Below are 19271 nucleotides of genomic sequence, written 5' to 3' on the forward strand. Positions count from 1 at the left end.
CAACGGGACTTTGGGCTAGATGATACTGAATTCAGAATTTTTCAGCCCATATTATTACATAATATCCTCAGTGAGGTTTGTGGAACACCACATAATCAACTCGTCTCTAAATTTCTCTAAGAGAAATAAATACACTTAGAGGAATGAATCAGGACTAAAGAAACCTCACTCCAGCTCAGGTCATATTTGGCCACCAAATCAATTTTAGTATTAAACTTAAAACAATAATGTCAACGAAGCCTTTTAATTTTCAAAACTTTTCATATCTCCAACCTGCAGCTAAGGGGACACATGCTGTACAAGTCAAGTCTGCTGTATCACCTGTGAAGAAAATACCTACTTGTTTTATAAGGCTGATGTGTGACTCAAAATAAAAAAAATGAGATGATGTGGTATATGAATGATCCAGTAACTGTAAAGCATGATGCAAATATATGCTCATATTATCAGTTTTTTAAAAAGCAAAGCTTGTTAATATTTATTATCTTATTTTTAGAACAGAAAAAACATTAAAATAGATGTTTTTGGAGTATCAACATACAATCAAAAACACAAAGTGCAAGAATCCTCCCCATCTCTGATGCCTAAAGGGCAGCTATCCAGCTATAGTCTATTTTCCTAAATTTTCTCAGTTCTTTTTCTTCAGATTTTGACAACTGATGTATAATGTCTTCTCCTAAATCTTTGTTATTTGTATCCTGGATCTTTTCGGTAAAGTCATTTTCTTCATCTGAATTTTCGCTTTCCTTTTCTTCTTCCATATCTACATCTTTAGGAATTTCTTCAGCACTTTAACAGAACAAAATATAAACACTATTAAAAATGTTTCTAAACAGTAACTTTCTAATTTGACACCTATGTAAAAATATCATCATACAAAGTAAATGAAGAATCTTGTTACTGAGTAAGTACACTTTAAAAATTATGGGTTATTTACAAAAGAGCAGGTATACTGACACAGTGTAATTTTAAATTATGTACCAAACACTTCAAACACACACATAAGAGATCTCTTTTCTGAAACTTATTTTCAATGTATTTTACTTGACTTAGTAATCCTATAGCCTTTAAATTTATTTGAAAGCTTATGAAATAAAGAAATACAGTGGAAGCTTACTCAATAAAAGGATAAACACAAACCATCCTATTTCCCAAAACAGTGTATCTACACCTGTCTTAAGAACTGCTTTACCTCTTAGTCTCTTTAGACAGCAGCAATGAATTTACAAACATGGAGCACAGGAAAACAGCAGATGGCAGGACATGGGCAGGAGTGTGAAGAAGCTGGAGTCAAACAGAAAACAGGGTTGCAGTTAAAAAGGTTATCCTCCACCGCAGTCTGTCCCTACAGTGTCCTCATGGAGTCCCTTTTACTGTAAATGCCAAGAGCGAAACATGAAAAGGCTTTCCCCATACATAAGCCAAACCACAGAAAAACGCATTTCCACTTTCCTACATCTATCCCAACGATCACCCCTATCCTGCCCGAGGATCGAGGGCAAAACAATCTCAGATCACAAGGCTGTTATTCAGTTTGTTAGTTATTTAGTTTGGGTATCAAAGTTGTATCACATATAAATTACGGATTGACTGTGTAAAAACTCCAACTTCAGGGGCTTTAAATGCATTTGATCTATTTCACATGGTGTGCTTTCATAATTACTTACCTCACTAATTGCAGGTATGTTTTCTGTTAAGGGTAGTTGTACCAGCTCATTCTCTAAAGTTTCATTTAATTTTTCATCCTGCTGTTGCCTGTGTTTTCCCAATATGAAATAAAATGGGGTTGTGGGAAGACTTTCTTCTGCTAGCAGCTATAAGGATTTAAGACAAAGGGAAATTATGTCAGAAAAAAGGAAGAACTGCTTTTGACTTAACAGTAAGTACTGCAAAATCATAAAAAGTCTGGGATGAAAGGAACTTTACAAATTATCCAGCTAGTATGATTCTCTCATTTCACAGAGAAAGCAACTAAGGCCCAGCAGCCCACTTATGAGAAGAGCTAGCAGTGCACACTTAGACGTCAGAATCAAACATGCATTTACCACTGCTTCTTCACCAAATCCCACAGAAATGACAGCAAAAGGGCTTTCAAAGGGCACACACTCACAATGATAGAAAATGAGGGAAAAGGCCTCAACAGTAGTATGTTGGAAGCTGGAAAGCAGGCTGAAGGATGGTACTGAACTTAGTAGAGCTGAGAAAGCACAATTCTAAGCTGGCTGTAGGGAAAGCCAAGAAGCATCCCAATTCATACTACAAAATCCTGCAAATGCTCAGGATTGGGTAATAATAGTAACCCTGGATGTGGGGTAAAAATGGGACTAGACAAACCAAATAGTCTGGTATAAACTCTACTTAGAAAGCACCCTGATTCCCACAACTCCTCCTCAGCCCCAGCAGAAAGCTCTATGTTTTTTGGCTAGGTATGTGTAGCGGTGGTGGTATCTTCATATCTAGGCAGTTGTACTTCACGTAGGGAGTTCTCAGAACACTGGCAGGCAGGTCTAAATCCTTCAGGCAAGAATGCAGAAGAATTTTACATGGTTAATTTGACCAGCCTAAGTAAGACCTAAAAATACGCTGACCTTGGAATAACAAGGGTTTGAATAACACGTCTATGTGGAGTTTCTTCTGTTTCTGCCAGACCTGAGACAGCAAGATCAGCCCCTTCTCTTCCTTAGCCAACTCGATGTGAAGATGAGGATGAAGATCTTTGTGATGATCTCTTTCCACCTAATGAATAAGTATATTTTTCTCTTCCTTATAAGTTTTTTTTTTTGAGATGGAGTCTCGTTCTATCACCCAGGTTGGGGTCCAGTGGCAGTGGTGTGATCCAGGCTCACTGTAACCTCCACCTCCCAGGCTGAAGTGTCCCCCGAGCAGGTGGGATTACAGGCGTGCACCACCATGCCTGGCTAATTTTTGTATTTTTAGTAGAGATGGGGTTTTGCCATGTTGGCCAGGCTGGTCTTGAACTCCTGACCCCAAGTGATCCACCTGCCCTGGCCTCCGAAAGTGCTGGGACATGAACCACCATGCCCAGCCTCCTTATGATTTTCTTAACATTTTTTTCTCTCGCTTACTTTATTGTAAGAATACAGTTTATAGTATACATAACACAAATAATTGACTGTTACCGGTAAGGGTTCAGGTTAAGTTTTGGGAAGTCAAAAATTACACATAGATTTTCAATCTCTATGTTGTTCAAGGGTCAATTGTAATGATCTTTGAAATTGTCTCCATAAATTAGCTCAGCTAGTGGAAGCCAGGTGATAAGTTCTGCACAGGCAGGGAACTTCCAAGTGGCTTTTTAACACATTTTGAAATCCAAAGACAGCCAAGAATCGTCAGAATCTGATGAAAACCTCTAGATGAAAGGCAACAATCAAAACAAACCAGAAACAAACAAAAATGTGATGGAAATAGACCATGAAAAAGAAAAAAAGATTTGATGATAAAGATGAGGAAATCTTCCAGAAAACAAACAAAAAAATAGACAAAACATTAAGAATATTGGAGAACCATTATAGAAGGTCCAGCACTAAATAATAGGAGTTCTAGAAAAAGAACAGAAAATACAGGGAAAGAAGTAATTAGTTCCTCTTTAGTTCTCTACACAAAACCCACCAAGGGGTCCTATATTTCACTCAGAGAAAAAGTCAAAATCTTTTCAATAAGGCCTGCGTAGACTTCCATGTTTAAAATTACAAGCTGCACCCCATGCATATAATTTTGGGGTAGAAAAACATGGAATGTCTTTTTGTCTATTCCCCACCCTGCCATAAATCTTATCACCTTCTATACTCCATATTTTACTTAATGCATGTTGTTTACTGTCTCTTCTGGTGGACTGTGAACACCACAAGTTTAGAGACTTGACTACTGTTCTCACTACTGTATCCCAAGTGTCTAGAATGGTCCCTGGCATATGGTAAATAATTAATAAAAAAAAATTGAATGAATCCAGTGAATTTTAAAGGAAAATAAACAAGTCAAGTTACAGATAAAGGAAAAAGAATATGAATGGTATTGGACTTCTAGTAATACTGGAAATTGTGAAATAATAGGACAATAACGTCAAAGTTCTAAGAGAGTGATTTTCAACCTACAACTCTATAATAATCAAGTGAAAGAGAATAAAAACATTTCCAAACATGCAACGTCTTAAATTGACCTCCAACGCACTAAAAGAATGCTTCACTAAAGCAGGGGAATGACCAAAGGAAAAAACTATGCCACTAATACAGTAGAGGTCAAACATATCCCCAGAATGATGGCGAATATAGATCCTAGGATGACTGCTGTGTAGCAGGTTTCCAGAGCACTCAGTCCGGACTGAAGATAGTCGGAAGGCTCTTGGAAATAAACCTTCATGACTTGAAAGAATACCTAATGTGTCTGAAAATACTCAGAGAAGACTTACACAACTTAGGTAGAATTTGGGGTTGAATTATGTGAGAACAGAAAACTAAGCAAATGAGAAAAAAGGCAATCATTAACTCCAGATAAAATAAAAACTTGGTCACAAAAGGAAAAACGTTCTGTGTATTACTATATAGCTTGGCTATGAATTGTGTTGACACAGCTATGACAATGACTACTGAACTAACCAATTTAACATTTTCCCATATGGGGAAAATTGGGGAACAAGTAGGGAAAGTATGTGTTGTGTATATGCAGGGAGTGCTGATGTGAAAAGGGGCTAAAAATTCAGCTTCAACAGATCAGAGTTAACAGATCTAATTCCGAAAACCTATAATTAGAAACATAAACATTTCTTAGATTCTTAAAGATTCAGATTTAAATAAAAACTTCAGCTAAAAGATTTGAGAGTGATTGTTTTTATGGGTAATGGCAGTAGTGTTGGAAAAGTTTTTACTAAAGAGCCTTGCAAAAATATTTGACTAAGTCAGAAGCATATAATTCTGATATTATAAATTAAAACAATTTTAAAAGAGCACTAAAACTTTCAAAAGAGACACATCAGTTTGTAAGTGTATGGCTTTTAATTCCATCTTAGGGCCAAGTGAAATATTTTTCTCATAGCTGACTTCTAAAAGGTAATTGTATCCTTTTAGAGAGGCAATGCAGCCTGCCATGAAAGGCTAAAACATACCTGTTTGCTTGTTGGTGTGAGTTTTTCTTCTGGAGACTTTGTACTGAATGTCAATAAACTCTGAAAAGAGAGATCAATTAATTATGCAAAAGACAAACTGTACAGTACAAATCTAAATGAGGTGTTAGAGGGTGTTAAAAAATGGGAAGGTCAAATTTTCCATTTTGATTTGACAATGGAAAAGGAATAAAAGATTTAAACCTATTTAATAACTACTATAAGAGTTACAAGATTATGTCTGAGAGATATTTAAGAACTGGTAATGAATAAAAAATACAACTGACAGACCAAACTCAAGCCACCATTTTTTAAATTGCAAATTAAACACTAAAATAAAAAAATGAATCATGAACTTTGAAGTATTTTAATTGTCTTCTGCTTTTCTGCTGTCAAAGAGTTAATATAAGCAATACCTAAGGAACCTCAAAGGTGTGGGGTAAAGTGGTAATACATTTACATTAATAATACTGCTGTACTGAGCATATTAGACAATTTTTTGAGAAATAATCCTTTAATGAAGCTATTTTATCTAGAAACAAACTCATACCAATAGTCATGGGCTATTTCTCTAAAATTCCATGTACAAAGTGATTGCCTTTTTTGAGGGGGGCAGTTACCTGTGATTTTGTTAGGAAGTAAAACTGGGATCTATTTAGCCACTGGTAAGCTTCTGAGGTGAAGGATTCAGGGACATCTCGTGGAACAAACACTCCCCATTGGACTTCCTCTCTGGAGATACCCTTTTGAATATACAATGGCCTTGGCTCACTAGGTTTAAATACAAACACTAGAGGGAAAAAACAAAGACACAATAACATTTTGCCTGAAAAGGTTAGTTCTAGCCTCAGATGGGCAGATCACACTAATGCTGGGACTCACCCCATTGAGTAACTGTCCCAAGTCATGCCTGTTTTAGGCTTTGATTCAAGAAGTATCTACTGTGTATCTACTGTGGGCCAGACAGGTTAAAAATGAGAGCTATGAGGATGAAAAAGAGAAAGAAGAATTCCTGCTCCAGAGGCCAGAACCTACTGCAGAAGACAGACACCAAAATATTATTGCCATAGTATTTTGTCTGTAAGTACTAGAAATGTAGAAATTGCTTCAAGAACACAGAGGATGACCAATTATAACTTCTCAGGGGCAGTAGGGAATGTGTCAAAGTGGTGAAATCTCTTGAATCTTAAAGACTGAGTAGGAATTGGCTTGTGGAAAAATAAGAAACTTATTGGAGCTCTCCTAGAACTAAGTATGGATGCACACAATGACAAGGTGTTGGGGCAAGGAAGGGCCGTGCCTCAAGCAAAATGGCTTCCAATGAACATCTGATTTGAAGGCATGTTTGACTCAAATTATATTAAGAAGAAAACTTAGGCCACAGATTTTCTCTTAGTACAAAGTGTGGTTTGTACTTACAATCTGAACCCACTGACGACTGAGAGATTGCAGCAATATTCTCTGAATTAGGATCAGGTTCCATAACTCTAACATTTAATTTTGCACTCCACTCCACTGCGGAGGAAAAAAAGGTGATTCACTTCTAAGGAAAGATTTACCAAAAGCTTTAAAAAATTTCGATTATTCTCAGGAGGAGGAATCTTATGCTTCCAACTAACACACATAGACACATAATGAAATTATCTGTGGAAGGCTGCATTAAAGTGAGAGGCTGAAAGAAAAACATACTGCAACTACAGCACTCCTTGTACAAACCATGAAAAGATTACAATTTCATTAAAATTTATGTCTAGTGCTTTTGTGGACAGCAATGCTAAATGTGGACAGTATGTTAACCAGAATTAGCTGTAAAGAATACTGAAAAAAGTTATCACACACATTCATTACTAAGCAACTACCATGGCTTCCAAACATACACTCAAATGAGTAAAATGCCACTAAGTTCACGTTTGTTAGGGCTGTGATAGACTACATTTGAATATAAACTGTCAGGGATAATGCAGATGAGTAGGCATTAAAAATGAGCAGAAAACTTTATTCAAATTGTTATGAGGATGGGGAATATGGAGGGCACCAGAAAGTCCCACACACTGAAAACAGTGGAAAAAGGTAAGGATAATGGAAGCCGACTTACCAACAGTTAAACCGTTAATAAATGATGTCTATTACAGGCCCAGTATTTCCAAATTTTGGTGGCATAATATGTCATGTAAAAAACTGATTATTCCAAGTATAGACCTGAAGATATGATCCCTAAGTCCTAAAATGCCAAAGTTTAATGTCAACTCCCTATGTGCTTTGCCAGATCACTTCAGAGTAAAAAATGTCTTACATGCACAACTCAGCAGATTCCAACAGCTAAGAATGCCATTTTCAGTAGCACCAAGTAGATACTTTGAACATGTCAATCTCCCAAAGCAAAGGTGCCTGGATTAAAACCACAAGAAGTTAGCAACAGTCAGTTCGAGTAAATTTAGTTACAAAAAACTGTAGGCTTCCAGCGGCTGTATTAGTTCTATGTAATGAAGATTTTTATATAGACACATATGTTTTTGTTTATAACTATCTTGAAGAAAAAAGGCTCTAAGGAGTATAACAGGAAGGGTTCATTTAGCTATTTCTTTAATAAAATAGATCAGATGACCAATTCTTTAATACACTGTGCAGTATAACAACATGTAACAGAGAAAATGTATGTGAAATGTACAGAGTTATCTGACAAAAATCCTATTTTATGTTATTTACTGAGGAGATGAACAAGTTCAATTTCAATTCTTAAGAAAGTTTTGCAAAGTAAATTCAGAATCAGACATGCTAGAAATTAGAGATGATTTCATTAGGCACCTGATTCTGTCCTTGGGCCCAACTACCTGAAGCAGTACCTCAAGATGCTGCTGCTGCTACTTTCCCCCGAGCCTCTCAGAAACAATGAGGTTGGTGCATAAAACGGTTTTTATGGGAATACACAGAAAATAAGATGGTTTGGATCCCCTGAGGCTTATGTATAGTTTGTTGTTATCTAGCACATCCATGAAAGATTCCGAAGAAAAAATAGGTAGGCCGAGAATTAAATGTTAACCTGAATTTCAGAAATGTTGGCACAGTTTGTGGACTCAGAATTACTGGCTTTCCAGCATTTGATTAGCTGCTTGCCCCACTGACTTTCGCAGAAAGCATAAATGACGACTAAAGTTTTAAGACTTATTTAAATAAGTTAAAAAATACTATATATTCTCCAAATGATTTACCTACCTTATTTTCCCAGCTCGTTGGCAAAATGTACATTTAAGTTCCCATGTTTCAGAATCCCATATTGTGACTATTTCCTCAAAACTAACTGCTAGTAAAGAACCATCTTCGGAGAAGCAACAGTTAGTTGCTTGATACTTGTGATAACTACCAACAAAATCACAGGTCCAGCCAACAGCTTTTTCTGTGGAAATATAAGCCATAATGTTCAGAAATGATGGAAATGCTAGAGAACATTACAGTAATTCCCCTAGTCTCCCATAATGTGAGGTTTCACTTTCTGTGGTTTCAGTTAGGGGGTGTCAACTGAGGTCTGAAAATAGCTGAGTAAAGTACAAGAAGATATTCTGAAAGAGAGAGAAAGGCAGATAGAGAGCATGCACATATTCACTTAACTTTTATTATAGCATATTATTGTAATATACATTATTAGTTAAAATTAACCTCTTACTGTGCCTAATTTATAAAAATAAACATTATCTCAGGTGTGTACATATAGGAAAAAAACAGTAGGGTTCAGTACTATCTGCAGTTTCAGGCATCAACAGGTGGGGGGTGGTGTTCTTGGAATGTATCCCCTACTGATAAAGGGAGACTGCTAAACAAGGGACATTATAAGCAGTAGGGATTAAGAAACAAAGATGCACACACACAAATAAAAAATAAAATAAAAAAGGAACAAAGACACAAAACAAAAAGACGTGTTCCCCACAACTTCTTTAAGTCAGAATTGCTACAAAATACTGACTGTTTTGAAATTTATGCCCTCTCCTGGAGACCCTGAGCTCCCTCTAGTGGAAGAGTGAAAGGAATATAGGTAAAAACCCCTTTTACTTTACCCTAAAAAACTAGAATAATCAGCACATGATTAATCAAGAATGCCATTTGAGAACAGATTTGAGGAAACAGGCATGTAAAATGTAATCTCTTAAATCTATTAAAATTAAGCAATATCCTGTAGAATTCAATAAAGTAGAAAATGTCCTCCCAGAATGGATACAAGTCATGAAAGAAACAAATTAATTCCTAAAGTTGTACACATGTTAAACATACCATATTTAATTAACTTACTGTATATATCAGAGTCGTCTGTTAATATCCACACTTTGAAGTAACCATCTTTGCTAGCTGTAACCAAGGTGGGCTGTTCAGATTTTTCTGCATTACAGAAACAGAGAGCCGTAATGCAGTCTTCATGTGGCATGTGAATCTTGGTGTTAAGAATAAACCTAGTAGGAAGGAAATCACAAATTTATTCTTGCATGAGGACAAGGTGATGTATGTAAGAATTTCTGACATGCTGTACATTTTACAATAACATCTGGAAGAACAGGCAACTGATAATCACCAAGAACGACAAACAATTGAGTGCTCTACCTCTAATGGCCACAGGATGCAAACAGTTCTAATGTATCGCCTGTGTCCTTGTATGACTTGAGAATATTATGTGTAGTAGTCAACTCACTGGTCAAAATGAGTATAAAACAGAGGTCACCAATCAATGATACTCAAAAGCCTACTATGTATATTACACGTTACAGGAAACTTGCACAGAACCTAGATGCCTGCCTACTTTTGAAAATAAAAAATGGAATGGCCGTGAAATGCGCCACTTGGGGCAAGGAAATACAGAAAGAAAACTACTTAGTCAAACTGGCCGGTCATTATTTACTATTTTCAGCCACCTAAATGACCTCTTAAAGCTTGTTTTGAGCTTAGAGGGCAATGTTGTGAGTGAAAGATAACTAGGACTGTGTTCTTAAAAGAACATCAAGGCAGCATGGGGCTGTGATTTAAAAAAAAACAGAAGTTATAAGAACAGTGACGGCCAGATGCAGTGGCTCACGTCTGTAATCCCAACACTTTGGAAGGCCGAGGCGGGCGGATCACAAGGTCAGGAGATTGGGACCATCCTGGCTAACATGGTGAAACCCTGTCTCTATTAAAAAAAAAACACAAAAAGTTAGCCAGGCATGGTGGTGCATGCCTGTAGTCTCAGCTACTTGGGAGGCTGAGGCAGAAGAATCGCATGAACCTGGGAGGCGGAGGTTGCAGTGAGCCAAGATTGCACCACTGCACTCCAGCCTGGGAGACAGAGTGAGACTCCATCTCAAAAAACAAACCAAAAAAAAAAAAAAAAAAAGTGGCTAGGGACAACCACTTAATCTCTCTGGGCCTGTTTCTTCACCTATAAAATGTAGACAACAGGCTTATGTTACAGTGTTCTTTTGAAGAGTAGGACAATGGGTACAAAGCTCTAAGCCAAGTTCTTGGCACATAGCAAAGATTTGATAAGTGGTTATTATAGCCAACAGTGCAAGAATGGATTCCTTTTCTAATTACAACATCCATGCTATGCTATACTACACTTCCACCTACACTCCCTCTTTGCCAAAGGCAGTATGATGTTAATGGAAGAGCAAGGGAACATCTGGATTCTAATCCTGGATTTGCCTAGAATTCGGTATTATGCCCTTGAGGAGGTGTCACTTTTCCAGGTTTCTTTATTCATTATGAGATGACATTATGACTTAGAGGACACCGATGCTTTCTCAGAGCAGAAAGCTTAAAGGTTTTATTAGAGTAACACTTCTCCCATATCTCTAAATCTAAAGCTTGTCAAGATGAAACATCTTCAAGACTGACAATTGAAACCATAAAATAAGAAGTGAAATATTTTATACTCTGAAATTAAGAAGTGGCTACACAGATAGTATTACCCTTGTGTTTTCTTAGAATACATCCACAGTTTCATTTGCAATTCAAGCTCAGTTTCCTTTTCTTGCCGCTGTTCCACTGTTGCAAGCCAGTTACCAAAGCAGCCAAATGCAGCCTTTGTTAGTTCAATTTGGATCAGACCATAATCATTAATATATTCTTGCTGCATAATATCTAACTGATGAGTAAAAACACAAAAAACCAAAATGCTTATTAACGTAAATATACAAATGTTACAGCATTCGAGGAATGATCATTAACTACATCCAAGACAACTTCTGTAATCTATTTAAGTAATGGATTTTTAAAGGTAATAATGAACTAACTGTTACTATGGACAGCAAAATTGCTATTAAAAAGGGATCACGCCGGGTGCGGTGGCTCACGCCTGTAATCCCAGCACTTTGGGAGGCCGAGGCGGGTGGATCACGAAGTCAAGAGATCGAGACCATCCTGTTCAACATGGTGAAACCCCGTCTCTACTAAAAATACAAAAAATTAGCTGGGCATGGTGGCGCATGCCTGTAATCCCAGCTACTCAGGAGGCTGAGGCAGGAGAATTGCCTGAACCCAGGAGGTGGAGGTTGCGGTGAGCCGAGATCGTGCCATTGCACTCCAGCCTGGGTAACAAGAGCGAAACTCCATCTCAAAAAAAAAAAAAAAAAAAAAAAAAAAAAGGATTACATTACATAGCATCAATTTGGTGGTAATTATTCAATGACCTTGAATATTAGAGATTACTAACATGCACTATATGATACAACAGAACCATTAATTCATAGTCATGCTTTTCTTTTGTTTCTAAGAACAAACAGCTTTACATAATCTCAAGGCCAGATTCTCCATCACTAGAAACAAGCAGAACAGAAATAAATCTACCATCTTCAAGAAATGAAAAAAGACAACTAACGTAAGTAGGCTAGCACTTATTTATAGTTGTTTTAAAAAATCTCATTTCCTTGCCTATACTAAGTAAATAAAATGCCTACTATTATGTGTACTAAATGCCTACAATTTACAGGCATTGTACTTGAGATAAGCATAAAAAGATTAATATACTTCCTTTTTTGAGGGGTCTAAAGGCCATGGAAAGAAAGAGCTAGTGTCACAGTTGCTATGACAGAGACCTGTAAAGAGTCCTGTGGGGCATAAGACATCTGGATTGCACTTAACAGGACTGGAAGAAGTGTTCCTCTTTACACTGAAAATTTTATCTTCATTATGTGAATAGATAGTGTTTCACCACAAAGCAGATACAAATTTGTACTGTCAATCTACCTATTTTCGTCTCCTTATCCTTATGACTCAAAGGCACAGATGTATGGCATAGCTAAGAGGAGGGCATTCTGAAACAAAATGTAGACAGCAAGTGTATGAGTGCCAACTGGTTTACGTGTAATCTGCAACTGCGGCCTCAATGGAATTATGCTCTTAACAACTGAACTAAGTAACCACAGATAATTCTACGTTCAAGTAAACATATGCACAGGATCTTGTTTTAAAAGCTACTTAAGAAACTGCTTGACTCCAGTGGTGGTGTAAAGAGCTTTGATCAGTTTTAAGGCTAATGGATAAAAATCTTACATTGTATAACTGTTTATCACTCTGGAGAGAATAAAACTGCAGGTGGCCAGGTTTTCCATTTAAAACCAAAGCTTTAGTTCTTGGATCAATCATCAAACCAGTGAAGATACTCCTATCTGCAGAAGTGACAAATAAAGGTGAAATCAGAGAAATATGTACTCTTTAAAATGTACATGATTCCAAATCTACTGAGTTCTGCAATACCTTTTACTAGGCCTTGAATTACTGCAGATGCCTCAAGATTTCGGTGAATAATCATGATCTCTGTGGGTAGAGAAAAATAGGCATTTAAATATCAATAGATTAGAGAAAGCTTGTCCAACCTGTGCCTCAGGGTGGCTTTTTATGCGGCCCAACACAAATCATAAACTTTCTGAAACATTATTATTATTTTTAGCTCATCAGCTATCGTTATTGTTACTGTACTTTATGTCTGGCCCAAGACAATTCTTCCAATGTGGCTCAGGGAAGCCAAAAGATTGGACACCCCTGGGTTAGAGCTTCAAGGTGAAGGAGTCAGTTGAGTTTATATCGTTCTGAAATATACCAGAATATAAAACAACCCATTAAGTTCAATTAACTCAGAGTACTACTAGAAAATCAGGGAATATATTTTGTGATTTAGTTGAAAATCCAGAAGTGGGATAGGGGCTTTTCTGTTGGAGTCTTGCCACTAAATGGCTTGCTCACAGTTAAGTTCTTCTGTGAAAGAAAAGGAAGCGGATTTACAAAGACACCCTAGTCTAGGCTGAGTAGTCACTGGATGAACAAAATTTTGGAGAACTACAAGACTACCTCTATTTGTATCAAATCCACAGGACACCCACCCCGAGATAGTGGCTGTATCAAAAGAGAATCTTGCAGTATTCTTTTGAAAATGCCAGGTTTATGAAAGCACCAATGTCTTCTTCCAAACCTTCCCTTTACTTTCCCATGTCATCCCACACTAAAAGACTTTGAAAATGTAAGTGGCACATCAATAACCAAATACACTTAGCCTTCCATTTTATAAAAATAATTCTCAAAATGCTGAATTCTGGTGATACCTGTGGGTAGAAGTAATGAAATGAAAAGAAGGCTCATTACATCTTATACTACTCTAGGTTTTAGGTTTTTCTTCTTTGTTCCCTACAGATGCTAGATAATTTATGGTGTTTATATATTTTCTCACAATAAAAAACTTAGACTTACTATTATCAGAGTGAGAAGTACAGAATAAATCTCCTGCAGGCGAGACTGAGATATGTTCAATAGTAGCTCCTAAACGGGGGAGAAACTCCTTATTCTTCTCCATTGCATCGCGCCACTCGACAAGTACAGATTCATGACCGCCACTCAGCAGACTGCTGCCTTCACATCCATTCAAAGAAATTAAAAGGACAGTGTTTGAGGAAAAGAGAGAAAGAAAAATATAATTAATACATTTATTTTCCCTATCATATTAGAGAAATAAACTAATTTAAAACTATAAAAAGTGTCCTCATATCTTTTAATATACTCTCAAGACAAATGATCACAGGTTGAGGAATTTTTTTTCCAGTGATATCTGATTAGTTTGTTGCTGACCAACTCTTCTGTCGACCACTAGAAAAGCTGGAAAAACAAACATCTTTTAGGCCAAGTTAGCTTCACTAATAAATTTTTCTAACATTTAAGAAAGAAAGAAACCAATTTTACATGTAACCAAAAGAGTTTACATGTAACGAAAAGAGGACACTTCCTAATTTGCTTCACAAGATCCTCATAATACTATACCAAAAAAAATTATATAAATAAAAAAATACAAGCCAATTTCATCACAAATAAATTCTCAAACAAAATACTAGCAAACTGAGTCCAATGATATATTAATAGGATATCCTGTCATCGCAGAGTTTACTGCAAGAATGAGAGATTACTTTAAAAGTTGAAAAACAAATTAATGTAATTAACCCCATTTACAGAAAGAAAGGAGTAAAATCATGATTATCTGAATAGATGCAGAGAAAGCAAATGATAGAATTTTATACCCATTCATGGTAACATCTATCAGAAACTCAGAAATGGATAGGACCTTTTGAATCTCATCAAGAGTACCTCAATAACAACTATAGCAAACACCACACTAAAAGTTAAACTATTGAAAACTTTCCCTTTGTTATTAAGAATACTATTACCGTTTTCATTCAATATTAACTGGATGTCCTAGTGCACTGAAATGAAACCAGAAAGACTTAAGGATTGGAAAGAAGGAAATAATCACTTCAGTGTTCACAGACAGCATGACTACATCAAGGCATAGCCAAAATAGTTTGCAGATAAACTTTTAGAATAAGTAAATTCAGCTGATTGTAAGAGAAATATACAACAATTTTATTTTTAAAAACTAGCAAGTCAATTAGATAAAATAAAAAATACTATCAAAAGACCATCAAATGTCTGGTGAAAAATATAGATGAGAACCCTACAGAAAAAAAATCCTAACTCACGGAGACAAAGAAGACCTAAAAAGCGGGAAAGTATTTATTATGATTAGAGACTAAAATACTCAATACTATAAAAACATCAATTCTCCTCAACTTGATTGAGACCTGTATTGTCAACACGGTAGCCACCAGCCAAATGTGGTCAATTAAATTTAATGGTTAGAAGACAAACAAAACCCTGGAAGAGATTATCTTACTGGCTAAATGGATACATAAACATTGCCTAGGACACTGTTTTAGACTGTTTTCTCAAAAGTATTCCATCAAATAACCATTTTTCATTCTTTCATGAATCTAAAACGACTGGTTTTAAAGATCGCTCATTTATAATGGGGTTTTAATCAAATTTTCTAAAGCTGCAAACTGATAAAATCTAGCTAAACATAAGACTAAAGGTATGTAAAGTTGTAATGGACACAAACAAAATTAAGTTTAATCTGATATATACACATATATAATACGCTGTGCATACAGTTCATATATGCCTCATTAATTTTCAAAAACAACTAAAATCTATTTCTTTTACATTTACATAGCTATTTTTTTCTATTAACTCATATCTATACAGTCAGTAAGGACATTTCATTGACAACTACATACTGTAATCATTTTCTCATTTAAAAATATTCATGTCACTTGAAATATAACATCAAGAATTCAACTCTTGGCCAGGCATGGTGGCTCACACCTGTAATCCCAGTACTTTGGGAGGCTGGAGCGGGAGGATTGCCTGAGGTCAGGCGTTCAAGACTAGCCTGGTAACATGGTGAAACCCTGTCTCTACAAAAAATACAAATAATTAGCTGGGCACGGTGGTACATGCCTGTAGTCCTAGCTACTTAGGGGGCTGAGGGGGAAGGACTGCTTGAGCCCAGGAAGTCAAGGTTGCAGTGAGCTGAGACAGTGCCACTGCACTCCAGCCTGGGTGACAAAGTGAGACCTTGTCTCAAAAAAAAAAAAAAAAAAAAAAGACCCTGTCTGGAACATATACAGATGTGTACATATAGATACCAAGCACTCACTAGTATTTTAGGGGTGTGGAGTGGGAAGGAGGGTGGAGAATACAAATGAATAACCTACATTTTTTTATCTGCAGGGTTAGGTGAATTCCTCTTCCTTTTCTGTCTCAACTCCCACGTCACAACTATACTCCTGTTGTTACTCTAAGTGACAGGTTGGATCCTGCCTCCATATGCTAGTCATTGCTCCGCAAACCATAATTGGGCTGAAGGTGCCTCCTATTTCCTGGGGCTTCTGGGTATTAAACCCAAGTAACCCTGTAAGGATCCCACAGCACATGGTATCATCTAAGACTTGTCCTGTCAGTCTCCAGGAAGACCTGTAGAAAGAAAAATCACTTTTCCTGCCTTTTCATTTTTTAGGCACACAATCTTCTCTAGTATGTAGTAACCTTCTTACAAGACCAGTCACAATAAACTGACATAACTTTCACCACATGGGTGTGAGGACGCTAAAAGTAAACAAAGATAAGATGTGCTTCTCCATATTTCTGTTGAAGGCCATCTTACTTTGAAGGTATTTTTACTCGCTATAGCTACACTACACAAAACTGTGACAGAAGTCATGCAGCTTAAATGAAACAATGATTGAAATTAATTTAAAATAGTGAATGTTAAATAAGGCCATGTAACAGTTAAAAACAGGAGCTTTAAAATCAGAACCAGGTCCAGATCCCACCTACTTGACATGTGATGTTTGGCAAGTTAATATCGACTCCAAATCCTACTTCCTTTATCTGTAAAATGGGTATAATGCCACTCATTTTCTGGGGTCAATGATTAAATCAGATAATGGATGTAAAGTGTTAGAATAGTCACTTGCATCTGATAAGCTACGGTTATGGACCACACACACTTAGCTATGTAGCAGACGTATCTTCAAAAAGTCATATAATTTAAATAAGTTCTTTAGGTTAACAACAGAGATTTTTTATCACAAATGTATACTTTAGAACTTTGAAGGGCTTCAAAACCTAAAGTCTACTGTGCTGAGCAAAGCCCAAACTGCAGGGGTAATACACAATGTTTGCAATTCATTTGGCCCATGCAGCTTTAAATCTTCCAAACTATAAATATAGTGAATTAAAACATTTGATTAATATACTTCAAAAGTTCATTTTAATAATTAAACCTGCACTTACCTGTCACTGAAAAAGCCAAATCCATAACCATATCATGGTGCCAATGTAAACATGTATATGTGTATTTCTTTTCATCATAAAAATTCCTCCTGTTGGAGAAAAATGAAACTCTTAATTTGACCATAGGTTTAAGTTAGGAAAATGACAGCATGCCAAATATAACAAACATAATATATGCCAAATATAATAAATCATAATATGAAGCTTTCTGGTCTTAATGTGCACACTTTCTATTTTTAACCAGTGACTGACTTCTATAAATGTGGCGTTCTCCTAGATATTCACTATTGTCAGTCTTTCCTTTTTGGAAAACGGCAAACAAAAAAAGTTTTCTTCAATAAAATGATTATAGGGCCAGGTGTGGTGGCTCATGCCTGTAATCCTAGCACTTTGGGAGGCCGAGGTGGGCGGATCACGAGGTCAGGAGATCGAGACCATCCTGGCCAACATGGCGAAACCCTGTCTCTACTAAAAATACAAAAATTAGCTGGGCATGGTGGTGTGCATCTATAATCCCAGCCACTCAGGAGGCTTGAGGCAGGAGAATTGCTTGAACCCAGGAGGCGGAGGCTGCAGTGAGCCAAGATCGCTCCACTGCAGTCCAGCCTGGTAACAGAGAGAGACTTTGTCTCAAAAAAACAAACAAACAAACAAACAAACAAAAATAAATAATTATAAGCAACAAGAAATTTTTTACTCAAGCCCAAGGTTAGAAATTCTAAAACAGTAAGTAAGAAATGAAAAGCACACAAAAAAGGAAAGGGAGGCTGTTTCCTTGGACCTAGAGATAGTCCTGTTATGCAGGACTAACATAAAACAGTATATAAATGATTGCCATGCTCTTCATGAGTAAACTGACCAAAGACGAATTTTGCCATCCATGTGACCAGATGCTATGCAGTCTTCCTTAGGGTGACATGCTACACATGTAAAATTGTTCTTAGCATGCTTCTTATTTCTTGATGATGATAAAGTAAACCTAGGAGAAAAAGAAAATTTCCCTTAATTGTTAAAGTCTCCTGGTAAGTGGTAATGTAGTTAAGTAGAAGAGAGTTCCCAGCAATAGCGACCAAAATTGTAGAGCTCAAAATTCAATGAATATAAATGCAGGATTTTTTTTAAAAAGAAAATTTTGATTAAGAATTAAGCATTCTGTTATGTAAACATACATTAATATACAATATAAACTTCACGTAACTAATATTCTACCATAATAATTTATTTATGGAAGCCACTGACATTTAAGTAAAGACAAGACAGTCCTTTTAGCAATTTATTTTGGCCTGGGCAAAGCTTGTTCAAATTTCTCACTGAACCTAAGTTTTAGCATGAGGCATAATCAAACCTAAGACATTAGATCTGAGACAAATGGCTAATGCATCTGAAGGGACAAATCCAAAAAGATAAATATACTTGTTATAATATCTAGCCTATTTCCTATTCTTTGGCTGAATACTTGTCAATCTTCAGGCTCTGAAGAAGTCAGGATCCTTATTACATTAAAAAGAAAGCAACCTTAGCACGGTAAAAGGGAAGAGGGGGTTATTACTTTCAAATAGTAACTACTCAATGCTTAGCATTAGCTGCTCTAAATATGTCAACTTATTCATCATTATGCCTCTGTTAGGTAGCTATTATCTCCATTTTAAATATGTGTTAAATTGAGGTGCACTGGGGATTAAATGGACTAAAAAATCTGATCCAATTTAAACTTACATATCCCAAAGCCTATATTCATTCCTACATCTCTAAAATGGCAATGAGAATCACATGGTGAAATCTTGTCAAAATACACCCAACTTTGACTCCAAGAATGCAGACTAGAATTTAGGTGTATGGGGCTTTTGGCTGGAAAAAGCTTCCTAGGTTTTGGTGACCAATGGTATGGTTAAAAACTATACCTCCATACTTCACGGTCTGACAATCTCTTGTAACATGAAAGTAGGAATAGCCTTGGATTATAGCTGTAAGGAAGAAATAAAATTATAACAAACTCTTGAGGGAATAAAATAAAGTT

At 36.4% G+C, this 19271-nt stretch overlaps 1 protein-coding gene across 1 annotated transcript in view; it reads right to left on the bottom strand.

Annotated features, from left to right (window-relative positions):
• Nucleotides 1-443: 443 nt before the first annotated feature.
• The window catches only part of WDR75 (WD repeat domain 75), a 34369-nt gene continuing 15541 nt past the window's right edge, over nucleotides 444-19271 (bottom strand). The window contains exons 7-21 of the mRNA XM_064373256.1: nucleotides 18114-18233; nucleotides 17255-17343; nucleotides 13820-13978; nucleotides 12833-12892; nucleotides 12629-12744; nucleotides 11047-11222; nucleotides 9398-9555; nucleotides 8330-8510; nucleotides 7410-7504; nucleotides 6536-6631; nucleotides 5737-5906; nucleotides 5120-5179; nucleotides 1668-1814; nucleotides 1193-1284; nucleotides 444-789 (exon numbers count right to left, since the gene is read on the bottom strand). Of these exons, the coding sequence (XP_064229326.1) occupies nucleotides 585-789; nucleotides 1193-1284; nucleotides 1668-1814; nucleotides 5120-5179; nucleotides 5737-5906; nucleotides 6536-6631; nucleotides 7410-7504; nucleotides 8330-8510; nucleotides 9398-9555; nucleotides 11047-11222; nucleotides 12629-12744; nucleotides 12833-12892; nucleotides 13820-13978; nucleotides 17255-17343; nucleotides 18114-18233 (1924 nt within the window). The 3' untranslated portion in view covers nucleotides 444-584. The remainder of the gene's footprint in view (nucleotides 790-1192; nucleotides 1285-1667; nucleotides 1815-5119; nucleotides 5180-5736; nucleotides 5907-6535; nucleotides 6632-7409; nucleotides 7505-8329; nucleotides 8511-9397; nucleotides 9556-11046; nucleotides 11223-12628; nucleotides 12745-12832; nucleotides 12893-13819; nucleotides 13979-17254; nucleotides 17344-18113; nucleotides 18234-19271) is intronic.

The sequence above is a fragment of the Aotus nancymaae genome, unplaced genomic scaffold (assembly GCF_030222135.1).
Source record: "Aotus nancymaae isolate 86718 unplaced genomic scaffold, 86718_ANA_hifiasm-v0.15.2.pri h1tg000008l, whole genome shotgun sequence".
Taxonomy (NCBI): Eukaryota; Metazoa; Chordata; class Mammalia; order Primates; family Aotidae; genus Aotus; species Aotus nancymaae.